Consider the following 19,309-nt stretch of genomic DNA (forward strand, 5'->3'; position numbering starts at 1 on the left):
GGAATTTCAGCACAGACAAAACGATCTACATCAGCAGCAGTTAATAAATTTTTTTTGCAAAGTAACCAATAAATGCATGTGAGGTAAACCCCGTTTTTGAAATTCTCTGACTTAAACTTCAAAGCCTTACAATATTTACATACTTCTGACATATTACCTATGTCCATATATTCAATCTCTATTCGCCTTTTTGTTATTTCTCCGGGTAATAATTTCTCTTTGTTTGCGCTAATGTAATGTTGACTTTGTTTTGACACTGTCATTTTTTTCTGCTTTCATATTTTGTATCTTGCTCAGCATGTGTATCGCGCCTACGTGTTTTTTTTTTTTTTTTTTTTTTTTGTTTTTTTTTGAGTCTTTTGAATTCCAGTTTTCATTATCTCTAACCTGCTCTGCATGTGCTTGTCCCCCTTGTTTTTAAACCTCTTTATGATGTTTTACTTTGTTTTCTACTCTGTCTTTTATTTCTGACCTCGCTTTGTCATGCTTTTTTTTCCCCAATGACACCTGGTCCGTGGTGATTATTTTCCCTTTTTTGAGTAATCATTTCAGTTTGTTTGCGCTACTGTGATCTTTACTTTTTTTTATACCTTCTAATTTTCCTACTTTCATATTGTCACAAAAACGACCATACAACATTGAGAAGGTTTGGGGCAGCCACCCGTATAATTGTTCCCGGCTGCAAAACTGATTCTTAAACAAAGACATGTTCATTCAACTGAGTCCAAAACAGAACTGATTCTCTTGAGAGAAGATGGCGGCTTTAAAGGCCAGCGAAGGAAGTGATGTCATCCATAGCGGAACCGGACGTGACGTCATTGGCTGCCCCAGAACCGGGCAGGATTTCCCTAGAATGGTCTGCAAAAGATCGAGGGGGAAAATTAGTGCACTTCGCCACCCCCTGGTCTGGCATGGAATCACATGTATTTAAGCCCTTTAGTTGTCTCCTAAACACACGTGTGTGACAATATTCTTTAACTTTCTCCACGTGTATCGCGCCTTTTTTTTTTTTTTGAGCCTTTCGAATTCCACTGTTTTCATAATCTCTAACCTGCTTTGCATGTGTATAGCACCAAAGTTTGTGAACATCTTTAAGAAGTTCTACTTTGTCTTTTAATTCTGAATTGGACGTGCTTTTTTTCAATTCCACTTGTTCCGGGCTGATAATTACTTTCCTTTTTTTCTGAATTTGCACCTAGATTATTTGTTCTTTTTTTTCTCTTTTTTCTCTCCAATGCTTTTGAGTCTCTTTTCTCTGAGCTGCTTTCTTCTTCGCTTAGTCGTCGACATTTCATTTATAAAGTATTGTCCTTACACACTTTAAATGCGCCGAGACCCTGGATCTGTGTGTTCTCAAATCCTTTACACAACTGAGTGTTCTACGTCCCCGCGAGATGGTCCTGGGTTAATCTCTTGGCACAAAGTCTTCATGTTTAAGGTCCCCACGAGACGCTCCATGGCCATTCTCTTTCATCTTGCGGGTCTTTTAAGTGTCTTCCGTGATCTTAATGTGAAGATCACGGCTCGTCTCCCATTTTTCTCTCCCAGGATTTTTTTTTTTTTTTTTTAATAATAGAGAGATAATGACTATGACATATAAATAAGCATCCAACACAATACCAAAGGATACCAACAACAGAAACCAGAGCAAGTACTTACTGTTATTGGCGTTGTTTGTGTTGAATGCTCCTGATGATGTGGGAGTTCCATCTTTATCTTTGTCTTGGTTTTCAAAGTCCATGTTTAAGGATCTGTGGTGTAGAGTGTAAAGTTAGGGTCATGACTGAGCTGCCAGATATACTAATCTGCTCATTACTCTTATTCGATTACCAGACATTTGTGTAACAGGCATGTTTATTGTACACTTTTTTTGTTACAAATGTGAGCAAGTGAATGTCAGTTTTCTTTACCTCTTATCAGATAGTGCACTACATTTGAAGTACTCATTCCATCTCATTATGCTATCCAACACCAAGGTCTACATTTTCCTACCCTTGCTAAGTAAAGTTTGTCCAAAGTCACAACTGTCCTACCCTAAACCGGTCAGTGAAATCTGGAGATGCTACTACCAATAAAAAGTTCTAAGGCACAATTTTGTAAAGCAAGGGTCAGGCCTAACCCCTGTGATTAAAGCCTACACAGTCACAATACAATCTGACATTTTTTAGATGTGGCTCTAGCCATAAAATAAGTAAATAATTTCACAGTCTTGAAATGAAAAAGACTTGAAATCATCCATGCGACACGGAAATGAGAAATGCCCTGAAACTGGTAAGTGAATTTGACTAAGTGAAGTACAGTTTAAGAGCTTTGGAACAGTAAATCAAAAGTCCAGATCTAAAGGTAGATAAAAGTGGTGGATCTTTATTTCTCCACTCTATCCTAAACAGCTTCCTCTGGGGTCCCCATAGGAGATTTTGAGATACTCTGATTTTAGTCAATTTTCTGCAGAAACTTGTACTTGCAATCTTATTCCTTCAGTGGCTATCCATGTCCAGAGCAAAAAATTTCAAAGACAACCCCCCAAAAAGAATAGGAAAAATGCACCCCTGGTAGAGTCCAACAGCAAAAATGAATAGCTGTAGCTTAATGAACAGAAACCAAATGATACTCAATAGTGTTTTTGGAACTCCGTATTCTAGAGGCACCTTTTAATATAACATAGGGTATAAGGTCATAAGTTTCTTCCACGTCTACAAAGCACATATTTAAAAGATTAGCAAATTCCTTTATATATCTCAAGTATGCATACAAAGACAAAGAGCTCTTGCATGGGCAGAATGGAACTCTTCACTGTTCTTCATAGATACATTCATAAAGATGTGAGAAATGACTATTAGATGAAGTCCCTGTTCAAGTATACCCTTGTATACCCTCTTGCCAGCAGTTTTGGAAAACCACTTACTAGTCTGTCAGGCCAGAGGTACTGTACATGCCTCCCATGCAAAAACACACTCCCAAAAGCATTTAACACTTCCAGCTGTATCACATGCACATTTGTAGCCACTATGGAACTTTTTAAACAATGCAGCGGGCTCAGTCCCAGAGATGGACCAAACCCCACATGATGCTTTTAGTACTGCCTGCTGTAATGAGGGCATATCCACCAGGTTCAACCATTCTTCCAAGTACTCATTCCACCTTATTATAATATCCAACACTGAGGTCTACATTTCCCAACTCTTCCTAAGTAAAGCATGGGCAAAAGTCACACGTGTCCAACCCTAGACCTATCAGTCAAATCTGGAGATACTACAATCAAGGAACATCATCATCAGCTTGTCAGCTTCCCTTATCAAATGTCCACCAATGTATCCTAGGGTAACCACCATGACAAGTGGTAACCAACTTATGGCCAAGGCTACTTCTACGTGCCTCCAATATGGAGGTCTGGATCCGCTCCATTTATATTTCATGCCCTTCACCTCTGCAGAAATCCAGTATAAGCTGTTTTGTAAGAAAGCTGAACTCATTCTAAACAGGACCTTACTCAGAAATGACCCCAGTGAAACCTCTGGTTAGACCTCTAGCCTGGAACAGGGAGACTGGAATCTACTTTTCTGAAAGTAGCCCTGGCATTGATATTTGACTATTAGGCCCTGGTGGTTGGGTAACCCCGATAGCTCCTCATTGACCACCACCTGGAAGTTGAAGGGTGTTAAGTTAGGTGTAATACTAGTCAAGTGTCAGGCCAAACACAGAAGGTGAAAGACATAAAAAAGTTTGGCAATTTTAAAAAAAATTGGATTTTGAATTGTGATACAAAGAGACATTTCACAATGAAAATTATGAGCAATAAAAGAAAAAAAAATTAGCACCATTACATTTTTTGATTTCACAGTTTAAAAATGGTGTCAATAATTCACTCATCAGTTTAAAAAGGGCATCAGTAATTCACTCATATGATTTTGCAAGTGTAGTTGAATTTTTTTTCTGATTAGTTATTTTTTTTGTTTGTTTTGTTGTCTACCAAAAATTACATTTTACATGAATGTATTGCCGAATTGCATGGTACTAGATTTGTGTGGGAAGTTCTAACGGTCTTTTTTTTTTTAAAAAAAGCAGATAATTGCTTATTTTAGATCAGTTGTAAAAGGGGTTTGCCATGAGGATTATTTAAAAAAAAAAAAGAAAAAAAAAAAAAGACTACATTTCAAAAATATTCTGGTATAGTAAAATTTAAAGGAGTGATATATATAGATTTTGAGAGTTTTGATGAATCACCCATGAAGAATCTAACTGTATTGTGCTTCCTAGCATTCAGCCATCCATTTTTTCACTAATCTTATAATCCTGTTACCTTTCCTGAATTTACCCAAATCTCCTGCTTACAGCCCACACAGACCACCTTCCTCAGTGTGTTGCCACCAACACTCAAAGGCAAAACACAAATTCTGTTCTATAGAAATGTGTGCACCTCAAAGGAATCAACATGATAATGTATTTTCTCTTGAGAACATGTAATTAGTTTATGAACTAGCAGTTTTACGTGGGGTCATGAGGTGGGTAAAGCTAAAGAAAGCTGACAGCAAATGACCCACTCCCTTGTGGCAGCACTGTTGCATACTCAGCAGTGTAACACTGAGAGCAAAACAACATCTGGAAACAAGCAGCAATGCCATTAATACCAAAATTACAAACATATCAAAAGAGATATATTAATATGAGAACTTTTCAATATTTTTGTAAAAAAACAACTTTTTGAGGACAGACATTAGAGCTGTGGTTTATTTTAAGTACGTCTTTGCTGCTGTTATGTCAAGTGAAATATCACAATTAATCCAGGAGATTTGTGAGATTGACTATGACAAAACTAAAAGCTGAGAGGTTTTAAGCAGGGTTGCTACCAGTTAAAAACGACAATGTACCATGATTTAGTGTTTCCTGAATAACAGATTACTGTCTTGCAGGCACTGAGGTTGATAATAGTTTTAAATGACCGTGAACCAAAGATTAAATATTGGCAATGAGCCTGATACACAGTTACACATCAGTGGTTAGCCTAAATTATATTGTGAATGGTGGTTAGCAGCATTCAATATGCTCATCCAAAATAATGGGAAAAAAATGGTGCAAGTACGTAAATCTCCTCCAACAAACTCAAAAATATCATTTTTAAACTCCATTAATCCAATTTATGATTATAGGTGGCGGAAAACAATCCTGACAGCTTTGGGCATGAAGGAAGTTTCAATGTACAATATAAAAGGGCACCAAAAACAAAAGCTTCTATTTAGTCAGCTACAGAACAGGCTTGTCACTTTATCCAGCAGCACAAATTTGAAGAAAAACACATAAAATCTCTATAGTGGACAAGGCCTGAAGAATCTCATTTTAATAGTCTGCTCCTAGTCAGAAAAGCTTCCGAAAATAAATTGAAAGAGGATGTCTTTCTCAAACTGCTAAACTGACATAGAAATACACACAGCAAATTGAAACATTTAAGTTAAAACAAGTGCTTGGTTGATATTTTATGTCATAAATTAGAAAAATGATTGGCCACTGATAACTTGCCAATTGCATATTAAGATGAAAAATCTTCTGGTTTCAATCAAGGGTAAAGTATCTGTGTTCATAAACAACTTATAAAGTGTTGCTGCATTAATATCATAAACACATTCAAGTGAAAAAAAAAAACTAAGTGTTTCCTGTCCATAATGTGGCATTCACGTTTGACACTGGCTCCAGGCACAAACTACAGCTTGTAGCATATTGGGCCAATTACTGCCGTAATCTGACAACTAATAATATGACTGGAGCAAACAGTACAAGTAGGTAGCACTGCTGTCTCACAGCTAGAGGACACTGGTTTTTAATCCCAGCTTGGTCACCATTTGTTTGCACACTCCATTTATGACTGTGCAGGGTTTTCCGTATGTACTCCACAAGGATTTTGACAACTCTAAGTTTGGGTGTGCTTATGAATATGAAGAAAAACGCTCTGGCACCCCATCCAAGATGGGTTCTTGTCTTTTGAATGATACTGTAAGGAAAAGACCAAATTAATGTTTGCCTCAAAATAGAGGTATAGACAATAGAGCATACAGAATTTAAGTTTTTAGAAATTTCAGTTTTTAAGAAATATCTGATAATCACAAGTCATATTAATAAGTAGTTGATCCATGCTGTACATTGTATAAACAAAGCTGAAGATAATTCTGAAAATCCTATAAGTAAGGTCGCTCTACACAAAAAAAATGGCCATGCCTTACTTATTATTACTCAAAATGTCAGAAATTATCCTACAGACCTAATTCAATTCATGAAATAAACCTGACTAGGCTTTGCCAAGACCTTTACCTCCTCTGAAAAGTACAAATATTATTAAGTCAACCACTGGTGGTGTTCTTACCTGAAGCTGCCATAAACAATCAGAAGAATAGAGATGAGGAACGTGGAGACCTGACTGGAGTCCACTAGGGAGTAGGCCCTATAGAAACAAGATAAACAAGTTTAGGCACAGTAAGAATGACTCATTGTCCTATTCAGTCACCCATCTACTCCACTTTGATGCCTTTGCTAATTTGTAGTATTCAACCTTTTAGGGTCAGTATGGAGGCAGTGTCTGACAGCAATAAGCATCAGGAATGAACACAAGGATGGGGTGCATGGTGTTTAACTGACATAGGAACAGCCATGATTACATACACATCTGGAGACAACATTCAACATAACACACACACACAAAGACAAAATACAAACTACACAAGCCATGACTATATACACACACCTGAGACAACATTCAACATAACAAACACAAAGGCAAAATATAAACTACACCTAGAAACTATCCTAAGCTAGCTAACCATGCATCCCAAAAACAGTAAAGTAGCACTGTATATTTTACAATAATAAGTACTTCTAAAAGAATACATATATTTAAATTGTAAGCATGCTCTAATCGAGCTGCTGGGAATGTACAGATGTGGGTAATTATTATGGTCACTTTGCAAAATGTAACACAAATATGGCCCACTTGTGACAGAGTACACACAAAAGTGACACATATTACTAAAACATTTATACATTCAAACTATTAAGAGTATATATAAACCAAAATTGTACCCTCCACAACACAGCATAATTATGTTTCCATATCTTGGTTTTGTCTAGTATAGACTAGCAAAATACGGATTTGGTTTGGGGTGGAACAAGACCAAAAACTGTCTGTTCTGTCAACAGCTAACGGAGTAGAATGGGAGAAAACAAGGAACTCTGAGAGTCAAAGATTTCTGTTGCCAAAAGGCTCTTTTACACATGCAATTAGTTTTGCCTTTGCACTGGTTTCCAGGGCACGCTGTACAAATGTGCTGGCCTAATGCCAAGCTCCAGTGGTTAGGTATTCTCCACCCCAAACAGATTATAGATTTATAAAGGAGAAAACGCCTTGATTCAGTCAGTTTGGTTAGAAGCTACATTTAACTACAAACTATTCTTAAAAGAAATATGAACAGAAAATGCAGTACATACAAAAAAATATCTAAAGACAAAATTAAAAATTTCACATAAGTTTTATATTCATATACAGTGAGGAACATAAGTATTTGAACACCCTGCGATTTTGCAAGTTCTCCCACTTAGAAATCATGGAGGGGTCTGAAATTCACATTGTAGGTGCATTCCCACTGTGAGAGATAATGTAAAAAAAAAAATAAAAAAAAAATCAGGAAATCACATTGTATGATTTGTACATAATTTATTTCTGTACAACAAGTGGAATGGAAAAAAAAAGCACATCCAATCGGGCGCGGAGAAAAGAGACTCAAATGCATTGGACAGAAAATAGAGCAAAAAAGAATAATCAAGGTGCAAATTCAGAAAATAAGGAAAGCAATTATCAGCCCGGAACAAGTGGAATTGAAAAAAAAGCACGTCCAATCCAGCTCAGAATTAAAAGACAATGAGTAAAAGAAAGTAGAACTTCATAAAGACGTTTACAAACGTTGACGCTAAACACATGCAGAGCAGGTTAGAGACTATGAAACCAGTGAAATTAGAAAGGCTGGGGAAAAAAAAACAAAAAATGGCGCTATACACATGTGGAGAATGCTACCCCAACCGAACGCGAGCAGCGTTATACATCCTGCAAGAAAGAATTCAACCATGCCCATGGCCAGAAATAAAAGACAGGTATTGCTTTTACAATGTCACGGGAGACCAGGCAGTAAGCCATCATTTACAACAAGACAACAGACCTCTAAGCTAGCAGTTGTTGGATTGCTTTTGGCAGGCAAGCATCATGTGCTCCGAGCTCTTAAAACAACGACATGCAACAGGCAGAAGAGGCAGCAAGCAAGCAGCAAAAAGACGGCAAATGATCCAAAGTAATCCTTAGCGTATGTTCAGCCGCAACACTCTTCACAACACGAGCAGTATTATACATCTGGGAAGAAAGAGATGTTACCTCGCGTGGGGCAGGAAATAAATAAACAAGTATTGTTTTTACAAAAGTTTTTAAGTGAAAATAATGCAAATCCAAATCATACTATGTGATATCATCTAATGTGAAATTCTACTCCGTACTTCTAGAATTTTTATTTTTATACCGTATTGAGGATTTATTCTGTTCTATGTATTGTACTGTATGGCTCAGAAATAAAAGACAATGAGTAAAATGACAAAGTAGAACTTCATAAAGACGTTTACAATCGTTGGCGCTAAACACATGCAGAGCAGGTTAGAGACTATAAAACCAGTGAAATTAGAAAGGCTCAAAAAAAAAAAAAAAATGGCGCTATACAAATGTGGAGAAAGTTAAAGGATATAAAAGAAGGAAAATTACAAAATCTAAAAAAAAGTAAAGATTGCAGTTGCGCAAACAAACAAACTGCCTCATTTAACTATGCACCAGTCTAACTTTGGTTTTGCACAATAATTACTACACTATTGCACCTTAACACTTAATTCTACTTTATTCACATAATTTTATTTATTATGTTCTACTATATTGTTATCTTTCAATCTATGACTTTTTGTTAATTTAACTGATATTCTTCTAACTTTGCACAGTTTTTGATAGGCGGATCAGGATGCATTTCACTGCGTGTTGCCCTGTATAACTATGCATGTGACAAATAAAGAATCTTGAGAATTTCAAAAACAGAGTTTACCGCACATGCATTTATTGGTTACTTTGTTCATGTATATGTATTTATCTGTCTGCTTATTTAAAAAGCTACATTTACCCCAGAAGTCAAAGACGTTCTGTCTAGCCCTTGTACAAAAACCTAGACAAAAGCTGGGGCATCACCTTGGTAACCCATGTAGTTTTGGAACTGAGAGAGGAAAATAGCACGACTTTACAGACAGGAGTCCAATGCAGAACTCTACTTACTTTCTTACTTTGTAGTAAAAAAAAAAAAAATTATTAACAGCTGATGATATAGATCATTTTGTCTGTGCTGAAATTCCAAACAGAGAAACTTATCCTGACCTCATTAAAAAGATTCAGCATATTGGGACTTGCAAGATTACAAATATTGTTTTTACAGAAGTTCTGAAATAAAAGTGAAACTAATGAAATAGCAACAATTCAAAGAAAAAAATCTTTGGGGTTGGCGAGCGAAGCCCCCTAGTTTATTAAAAATAAAAATACTGAGAAATCACATGTACATAAGTATTCACAGCCTTTGCCATGAAGCTCAAAATTGCACATGCCCTTTAAGATACATAATCTTGGAAAATGTGAATTGCATATACTATAGAAGAAAAATTAAACAAGTTTGACAAAAACAAAGAGTTATTCTTCCTCATTCCTTTAGTTTCCAATTAAGTTAACAAAGCAAGCCAAACCATTCAGCCTACTAAAGAAAGCTTTCACACTTGTCACACTACTGAATTTGTGTGATATCAAGAGCGTAATTTTCTAATTTCCAAAATCTCCTTTTTACAAAAATCAAAGTTGGTGGACTATTTTTAAGGATTTTCTAATGAAGAAATATAATTATTTGTACTAAACAAAACATCTTCCATTCCACTGAAAAAGATTTAACTTTGAAGGCCAAATGAGGGGCAGAATGAGACCACCAAAGAGACTAAACAAATGACCACATTTTAAAGTGAATTACCACAACAACAAAGGGATTTCTTTGTAGCAAGATGTGCAAGGAACTGCATGATTAGACATGATAAGTGACACAGTGCACTGACACTATTCCTACTGAGATTCAATGGCACTAAAGACACTTCGTAATACCCAAACTCTGCAGATGCCATGAGCTATACACCTCCAAGTATTGGAGCAAAGGTAGATGAAGTGGCCTCCAACTATAAGGCAGCAAAAAAAAAAAAAAAAAACACCAGGGTAAATTAAAAATACAGGAAGAATCTTTTCACTGAATTCCAAAGGTGAAAAAAAGATGAAGAAGCCTAGCCACAGAAAGATTTCATACAGTGGAGGGTTATCTATGCCCACCAGGTAAATCATATCCCTATGCACCAAGACAGGAGGCACTTCATTGCAGAAAGCACCGAGTAGGATGAAGAACTACTTCAAGCAGTATGGCAAAGACGAGGATATAACGGAACTGAATTAAAAGTAAACCAATAAGGAATCACTGAATAACTGTAAGGAAAAGTGTGCATTTGAAGGGTCTCTCTTCTTCAAAATGATGAGATCTCCACAAAAATACATGAAGGAAAAAAGTTAATCAGGAATTATGCTGCTGATAATGCCACCTCCCTAATTTTGATGAGGCGGGGTCACATGTTAACCAGATGAATTACTTCAGGATCACTCTATTAGTCAGCAACTAGCATTTCTGTATTGCAATGTTAAATGTCAAGAATGAGGTGAAGTGCCTCAGGAATAGTAAAGATGAATTAAAAGACAGTGAAATAGCGGACTCTCTAAACTTGCATTTTTGAGGTCTTCACAAGTGAGGAAGTGGTTAACCTCCCAACAGTAAATGGGACTACTAAGGAGGTTCTGAGTGATTTAGAAATCAGAGGGAGAAGTACTGTTCAGATTAAACAAACTGAAATCAAAAAAATCACCAGGATCAGATAATATTTACCCTTGAGCTCTTAAGGAGGCTAGCGAGTACATATATAAATCCATGACACATTTTTTGGAAGTCACTGCACATTGGGGAGATTCCAAATGAATGGAAAATGGCAAATTTTATCCTGTTTTATAAAAAGGGGGAACGGGCAGATCCAAGCAACTATAGGCCAGTAAGCTTAACATACATCACAGGAAAATTAAGAAAAGAAATTATTAAGCATAGAATTGAGCAGCACATAGCACGTACAGGAGTTTTCCTGAACAGTCAGCATGGGTACAGAAGGAGGAGGTCACGTTTTACTAACATGCTTGAATTCTATGAGGAAGCAACAAAGGGATACGATCAAAGTGGAGCATATGATATTTATCTTTCAGAAAGCATTTGATAAGTTACCACATGAGAGGTTGGGCATCAAATTAAAAGAAGTGGGAGTTCAGGTTAATGTTTTAAGATGGGTGTAGAATAGGAGGAATCTTATCGGAATTGGCAGATGTTAAGAGTGATGTTCCACAGGGGACAGTACTAGGGCTGCTGCTATTTTTATTAAAAAATAGGAGGCTTCTCTCGCCAACCCCTGTGTTTGGTTAATCGATCCATCCATCATCCAACCTGCTAAATCCTAACTACAGGGTCACTGGGGTCCACTGGAGCCAATCCCAGCCAACACAGAGTGCAAGGCAGGAGACAAATCCCAGGCAGGGCGCTAGCCCATCGCAGGGCTTGCACACACACCAAGCACACACTAGGGACAATTTAGAATCGTCAATTCATCCAACCTGCATGTTTCTGGACTGTGGGAAGAAGCACCCGGAGGAAAACCATGCAGACACGGGGAGAACATGCACAGTCCACGCAGAGAGGAACCAGGGAAGCGAACCCAGGTCTCCTAACTGCGAGGCACCGTGCTGCTGTTTCGTTAATCGGATATACAATTTTAAAAGCTTTTTTTTCTTTGGAATTGTTTGTTTCAATAGTTGCACTTTTTACTTTAAAGTTTTATTAAAAACAATATATGGAATTACCTTTTCTTCAAGATTGCATTGAATTTTGAATCCGTTTTTGGAAATACATTGTGACAATACAACGTATAATCGCCCGTGAGTGAATATTGTTTCTGTTTCTCTAATAAATAATCCAACGTTTTCTAATGGTTGTCCCTTTGATTTGTTAATTGTCGTAGCAAATGCTATTCTCACGGTAAACTGTAAACATTTTAATACGAATGGCATATCATGATCTGCTTTGGTGATTAATGTTATTCGCAGAATATATACATCACCTTACTAGTCGCCTGTTAAAATTTGCATCACTTCTCAGTCATCATAAATATACACCTGACCAAACTGTGTACATCAAGAGTACACATTATGAGAAGGATTTAGGAGTCTTAGTGGACTCTACGCTATCAATTTCCAGACAGCGTTCAGAGGCCAATACCAAGGCCAGGGGTGCGGAAATCCAACGCCCGACTCGGGTAAATTGACTGTTGGACAAGCGTGTTTTTCTGTTTCAGTTGTCCGCGGACAAGTGCAATTTTCTGGAGAAAAAATATTATGTGCGCTGTGCAGGGCACATTTTACCACTACTTTCACATTTTAAACATTTGGGTACGTACTTTGTGTGGAAACAGTCTACTTAGGCATGTTCTTCATGTCTCAAATTGGTCTTCAATATTATTTACAAAATGACGGTTGATTTTTCAAAGGGGAAGCACTCTTGCAGTCTTACATAAGTATTTTACCCTAATACTTACACGCTTGGAGATGCGGTCATGTTTTTCATGCTGACTGCTAATTGATTCTGCAACACAGCTTTATGCTAAATATCTGTGGGAAGACAAATCCTGAAAGAATGGACTCCAAGAGGTTTCAAGAGAAACTCCAGGAAGTGACATGACATTTGGCCTCTACTTCCTACGGCAAAGTACAGTGAGCAGATGTAAATGCTCCAGTATTTTGCATATTTTCTCATGTGTACAAGCATAGCAAACACATGGAAAGAATGCTGTTTAGGTCTTCTTCAAAAAATAAATACATAAATACATACATAAATATATAAAATGGAATTTTAACTTAAAAATTATAAATATTTTAAAATAACTCATATCTGTCAGGGAGAGTAAGTAGTATGTTTAAATGACTGTCAGAGAAAAAGGCAATAAGCCAAATTATATGTTCCATCAATTCCAAATAATCAGAACACACTGAAAAACATGTTACTTTATACATTTTAAAATGTGATAATTCTGAAAAGTGATTTACTAAGACCATAAATGTAATGGTAAGGATGAGTTTATACGGTATTTAAGAGGAGCTTAATCTAATTCAAGTATACCTCATCTTTATACGCACTCTACTATATATTAAAAAACTAAGGTTTGTGTGTCCAGTCCCTCAGAGTACTCTGATTGGTCAGTTTGCCTTTGGTGATGCAATGAAAGAGAAAGTGCGAGTGTGACACACACCAGGAGAAGTAAGAGTATGCTGAAAGAGTTGCCTTCAAATACGGCAAGAATAAAACTGGACAGGAGGTGAGAAAGGTGCCTTGAAAACAATGACATGGTCTGAGAAACAGACTTTACAGAAACACGCTCAAAAGAAAGAGCCTCAGTTTAGAGAGAGTTAAGATACGGTGCTGATGGTATATTTAGGGCAAGAGATTGGATAATTAAAAAATTTGTGCTATAACCTGGCTTTCATAGATACCACGGCCTATCAAACATATAAAAAACTGAAGTTTGAAACTTGCAACTCCACATTTCAAAGAACAGTCAAATTCACTTCTAATGAAAAGAGTAAAATGCTCACAAGCCACTTATCAGGCCCAATATCACCCAGTGCCTGAATGGACATGTTCTCCTCATCTTAATCAATATTAAGTTGGGACTGCCAGACACAAAAGGAACCACCACATGAAATCTGCAGAACTGTTTTATGTATACACGTCATGATGGCAGAGTTTGACCAATTTCTTGAAACCTTAACTTTGTTTTGTTTCAAACACCAAGGTTTTAAGTTTACAGCATTTAGAATTTCCATGGATATTTTTAGTAGAATCCAGTCTAATAACTATAGACAGAGTGAAAGCGTAACAAAAATAATTTTCAAACTAATAATCAAAAGTTAGTATTGTAAATTAGAGTAACAATTTTAAAAAAGAACAGGTATGAAGTGGCACATCAAGCCTGAAATTAAATGCAGCCAGGCAATACATTTACTTTAACAATCATTACCCATACACTGTAACAAAAAGCCTGGAGGGGAACCTAATTGCACGAGGGGGTTGGTTGAGTTTCCCATAGCATACAAATAGAATATGTCCATAAGAAGTAAGTTTGTTAAGTGCACTAGCAGTAGTAACACTACCAGTGATGAATACCATTACCAATGGGGACAATAACACCACACTGAGTGAACCCAGGAGTTAACTACTCCTAGGATAGAATGTGGATGTATAACAGAGTGTAGGTTGGGAATTCCTCCTAGTCATTGCATGGCAGCAGGGAGTAGGGATGGGCATCGAAAACCGGTTCTTGTTGAGAACCGGTTCCCACTGTTTCAATTCCTTGGAATTGCTTGCCATTTTTGCAAACGATTCCCCTATCGATTCCAGTCGCCTCGAATGACATCACCGTGTTGCGTAGCGTCATTTACCCAGCCGGAAACATGGCGCCTAAGCGGCACAAATGCTCAAAAGTTTGGTTATACTTTACGAGAAAGGATGACAACAGGGCAACTTGCAATACTTGCAAAGTAGATATTTAATCAAAGGGAGGAAACACTACGAATATGCAAAAGCATTTGCACACAAAACACGCGATAACCTTAAATGAATGTTGTGTTTTTGATCCGCTCCGGACTAGTGAATCTCAACCCAGCAGCAGCGGTAACGTTTGCAGGTCCTCTCCCGTTAATACGGCAGGTAACTAATCAACTAACATTGCATATTATGTTAGCGCGATTTGCCTTATTGCAAAACTTGCTATTATTGTGCATTGCATTTAGATGACCATGACGAGAGAGACAGACAGAGTCTGGCTGTCTCAGATGCTGGCAGTTCTCGCTGCAGTCTACCGGTAGCTTCTCCTTTCACAGAGGCGGGGAAAAGTAAAATGACACAGGCCAGGATAGACGAATGTCACCGAGCAGTGACTAAGTTTGTGGTAAAAGGCTTGCACCCATTTGCCACAGTAGATGCCCCCGATTTTCGGTAAGTGAATGTGTTTAATTGTATGCTAAGTCAGGGAATGTCAAATTTGCATGTTCTCCTCTTGCCAGATGTTTCATCCGTTTCCATTTCTGAGCTGAAACATGTGTTGAAGGCAGCCGTCACTGCAGATGGATGGGCAAGTTTTAGTCAAGATCATTACCTCACAGTAACGCTGCATTATGTCAGGAATGGCCAGGCTCAAGAAAAAGTCCTCAAAACCAAACCAGTGTACCAAGCACAGACAGGGACAGCTGTAGCAGAGGAGACTGATGAGATCTTGGAGGAGTATGGTATCAAAGACAAGGTTGTGGCAGCCACTGTTGATAATGCGGCCAACATGGATGTAGCTGTCAAAATAGTTGATGGTTGCAGAATTGCACTGTGCACAGTTCCATTGGACTTGAGTTGATTGTATTTGTTGCTGGCTGATGTAGTTTTATTTTTGAGTGCTCAGCTCATATATACTTTTAAAAAGGAGAGTGTAAATGTTACTGGACATTCTTGTGTAATTGCCACAGAATAATTTATGTTATACTTTGTTATTGCTACAGAAGAATATTATTTTATTATTATTTTACATTTACACATTTTTTTCTGGGGACCCCATGGCACCCCATCAAGGAGCCGTAGGCTGTGGATCTCTTAAGATCTCACTGTTGGGTTTGTAAGGTCATGCTACTCCTAAATTTCTATCTTGTTCAAAGATAAGATATAAAACAAAGTTCTAAGTTAATCGACCTGTGTGTTCTCCTTTTTTAAACATAAGAATCGATAGGAAAATCGATAAAGAATCGAATTGTTAAACAGAATCGAAAATGGAATCGGAATCGTGAAAATCTTATCAATTCCCATCCCTAGCAGGGAGGCTCCTAAACTAATACCTGTATATGCCTTCTTCCTTTACCAGTATTGTTTGAACTTCAGGACCTTTTTGACATTTGCATGGAAATAGCAATGTCAAAAATATCAAAAGTAAGCTAGGACTGCATTACAAACATATCCTATTATGTTTATGAAATACATTTGATTGTAATTTGGAATTACAGCTGGGGACACAGTAACATGTAGGCTAAACAGTACGTCTTGATTTTAAAACGGGAAATTAGTCAATACACAACTTTCATGCTGTAAATCAACACATTAGTCTGTTTTTTACACACCTACATAACTCTTACAAACTTTGCAGCCTCATAACTGTGTGCCTACAAGGAGGATCCATTTAAATAATTAACCAGATGGTTTAATAAGGAGGATGTCTGCATCAAACCAAAAAAACTGGTTGGCTGAATTTCATTTTGCAATGCAATTGGAGAGAGAGAGAGAGAGAGAGAGAGAGAGAGAGAGAGAGAGAGAGAGAGAGAGAAAGAAATCCAGGTATAACCTTGAAAAGACAGCCAGGCAGGAAATGATTCACAATTCAAAGAGCAGGCCTTTAAGCTAACAACAGGTACAAACAGAATGACAGTGAAATAACTGGTACTAGATATACTCAATACATAGAACACTAGTTCTCTAGCTGAACATTAAGAAGATTTCATTAAGGCCTTCAAGTGACTATGTCATATTCGTGTATTTAAAGAAAATTAAAATAAGACTGAATCACTAATGCCCTGTGCAATTTGCTCCTCTAGTAATGTCTCATACCAGCAGCATTTTTATTTTGAGAATAAAATTACCAGGTCAGCAGACTGACCTTGAAAACTTGAACAATAAAAAGACCTGCTTTATGATGGCATTTATTGATTTTAACGAGGCCTTCAACAAAAGCTGCCCCAAGACTGAGAGATCAGACCTTACAAAATACAATGTTTATTGAAAGTTGACACAACCAACAGATAGGAAACATCCACATCCAAGCCCATGAACATGATAAACAGTGGAGCTCTTAGTATAGTTATAGCAACCAAACCAAGCCAAGTTGCAAGATGGGGAAATCATAAATGATATTTGAACTTCACAGTGGAGATTTTATTAAAATAATTTCTTTAGTAAACTAAATATACAGAATTCATTTGTAACTTTGTATCTCTTTACGTTTTATAGTACTGCTACTGAGGGAAATCACAAAGCATGCTTAAAAAATAGTAAATTACTTGTCAAATGGGCTCATCAAATATTCACGACTAAACCAGAAGACTGCTTCTGCATCACCACAAGGGGTTTTTCTTAGTTTGTAAAAATGCTGTTAAGTTGCTCGACCAGATGCCATATTGTCTTTCAGGAGCTAACAAGATAAAATTTAGCCATTACCCCACCAAATCAGACAGACAAACTAACCGGTTTCTTGACTTCATAATATAGGAATAGGTATTTTAAAACACAGTGTGTTTAAAATTTTTTTTTAAAAAAGCAAGCAATAAGTAACAACTTCTGATGATAAGCTACAAGCAGTTGCAATTACAGCTTGGAGATAAGCAGAGCAGGAATGCCTTCACTATTGTCCTTCAGGACACGTTTTAATTTTTACTTTTGCTGATGGGGGGGGGGGATTTGGGGGGTGCTTGGGGACAACGGCGACACTCAAGCCTAGTCATTCAAATTAAATCACATATAACTTTTCACTGCGGAAGAGCCTCATGTTTTAGCTTTAATCTACTCAATCCTGCTTTGAATCAGTGCTGGAGTGTACTTTCATCATGAGGTCTGCATACTCTGCTTATTTGTGTGGGTTTCCATGAGAAAACAGAGTTTACTTACTGAGCAAAAACAACCTGTCAATTAAGGAGGCAACGCTAAAGTGAATTAAGAGTGGATTGCATCACAAGTCATTGTTGGTTCAATTTGCCCTTGTTAGTACTAAGATAGGCTCATTTTCTCAAAAAAAAAACAAACTAATGGACATGTAGTTTAGTTCTTTGCTGACTGCACTGAATACAGTCACTGCTTCTACTCAAATATACCTTTTCATCAGTTCTGGGTTGAGGAAAGCCAGAGCGTAACCCACATTCAGAGGATTCTAGGATAAAGAAGTGCACTTTAAAGTCGGTTGCATTTAGGTCATTTCTAAATCCTGCACACTAAAAAGGTGTGTGTGTGTGTGTAACCTGCACTGGAAGAACTCTGCTAAGGCACTGACGCCGCAAGATAATAATCAGGTATGTGACACAACGGAAGTAGGCAGTATACAGAAGTGCAAATTTTGCATATGTAAGCAACATAAAGTTTCAGAGCAGCACTTTGTGCATTCTGTAATGAAACGAAGTCACTGTTCTTCGGAAGGACCTTTCCTAGATTTGAAAAAAGGAAATTTAGAGCTTCTCAACACAGGGAAAATAATAAAGCTTCAAGAATGGTCTCTACTATAAAACATTTTAATTGCAAAGTACACAAATGTGACCCATTCTTGTACAATTTTTTACAAGACATTCCAATAGAATTCAAAGAAGGTAAATTTTCAGGTCAATTAAGTTCATTTTTGGATAACAGTCTTTAAGGAGTGCAGGCACAGAGCATAGATTTTGTCCACGAAGAACTGTATATATTTTGTAACATTTAAGTGTCTTAGCATTTATTTGCTCCAGAGGACATAATGACTACTTATTTTAGGCACCATTGTAAAAGCTGCTCGCATTTATAATATTTAGATTAAAAGTTTAGCTCACCACCTAAGTATGGATGCGTATTCTTTCTGTAGTTTGATGGCAATATTTTTTCTTCCAAGATATAATACAACTACAACTGCCAGTATAACTGTCCATTTGCATATTACAGACATAACTCCATCTTCTAATTTATTATATAAAGAGTATAACAGGTAAACGGAAAAGAGGTTTATTTTTATTTTGTTTGATTTTAAAGCTTTTGTTTTGGTGTATGCCTGAGACCATAGAGTAGTTATCAAGGACAATTTCATAAAATTTCCTTTGAAATCTGAATCAGCATAGAGAACAGTGGAAAAATAAAAACAATTCTAACATGAATACCTAAACAGATCATTAGCCAGCAGATGTCTTTTGGTCAGCAGCACACGTTGAGTTGCTCAGAAAAAGGTGAAGGATTACTCAACTGACTACAAAAAATATTTTTTTCCTCTATTTTTGTGCTCCTTGCACCACTTCAACTGCAAAAGTGCATTCTTAGGTACAGTGGGCTTA

The 19,309-nt window shown here is 37.1% G+C and overlaps 2 protein-coding genes across 2 annotated transcripts in view; both read right to left on the reverse strand.

The window, feature by feature from the left end:
* Positions 1-19,309, reverse strand: part of pop5 (POP5 homolog, ribonuclease P/MRP subunit) — a 270,905-nt gene that overhangs the window by 128,704 nt on the left and 122,892 nt on the right. The window lies entirely within an intron of this gene.
* sppl3 (signal peptide peptidase 3) overlaps positions 1-19,309 on the reverse strand; it is a 59,760-nt gene that overhangs the window by 10,375 nt on the left and 30,076 nt on the right. Inside the window, exons 2-3 of the mRNA XM_028825097.2 lie at positions 6,353-6,430; positions 1,660-1,751 (exon numbers count right to left, since the gene is read on the reverse strand). Coding sequence (XP_028680930.1) covers positions 1,660-1,751; positions 6,353-6,430 — 170 coding nt within the window. The remainder of the gene's footprint in view (positions 1-1,659; positions 1,752-6,352; positions 6,431-19,309) is intronic.

The sequence above is a fragment of the Erpetoichthys calabaricus genome, chromosome 18 (assembly GCF_900747795.2).
Source record: "Erpetoichthys calabaricus chromosome 18, fErpCal1.3, whole genome shotgun sequence".
NCBI classification, from domain to species: Eukaryota; Metazoa; Chordata; class Cladistia; order Polypteriformes; family Polypteridae; genus Erpetoichthys; species Erpetoichthys calabaricus.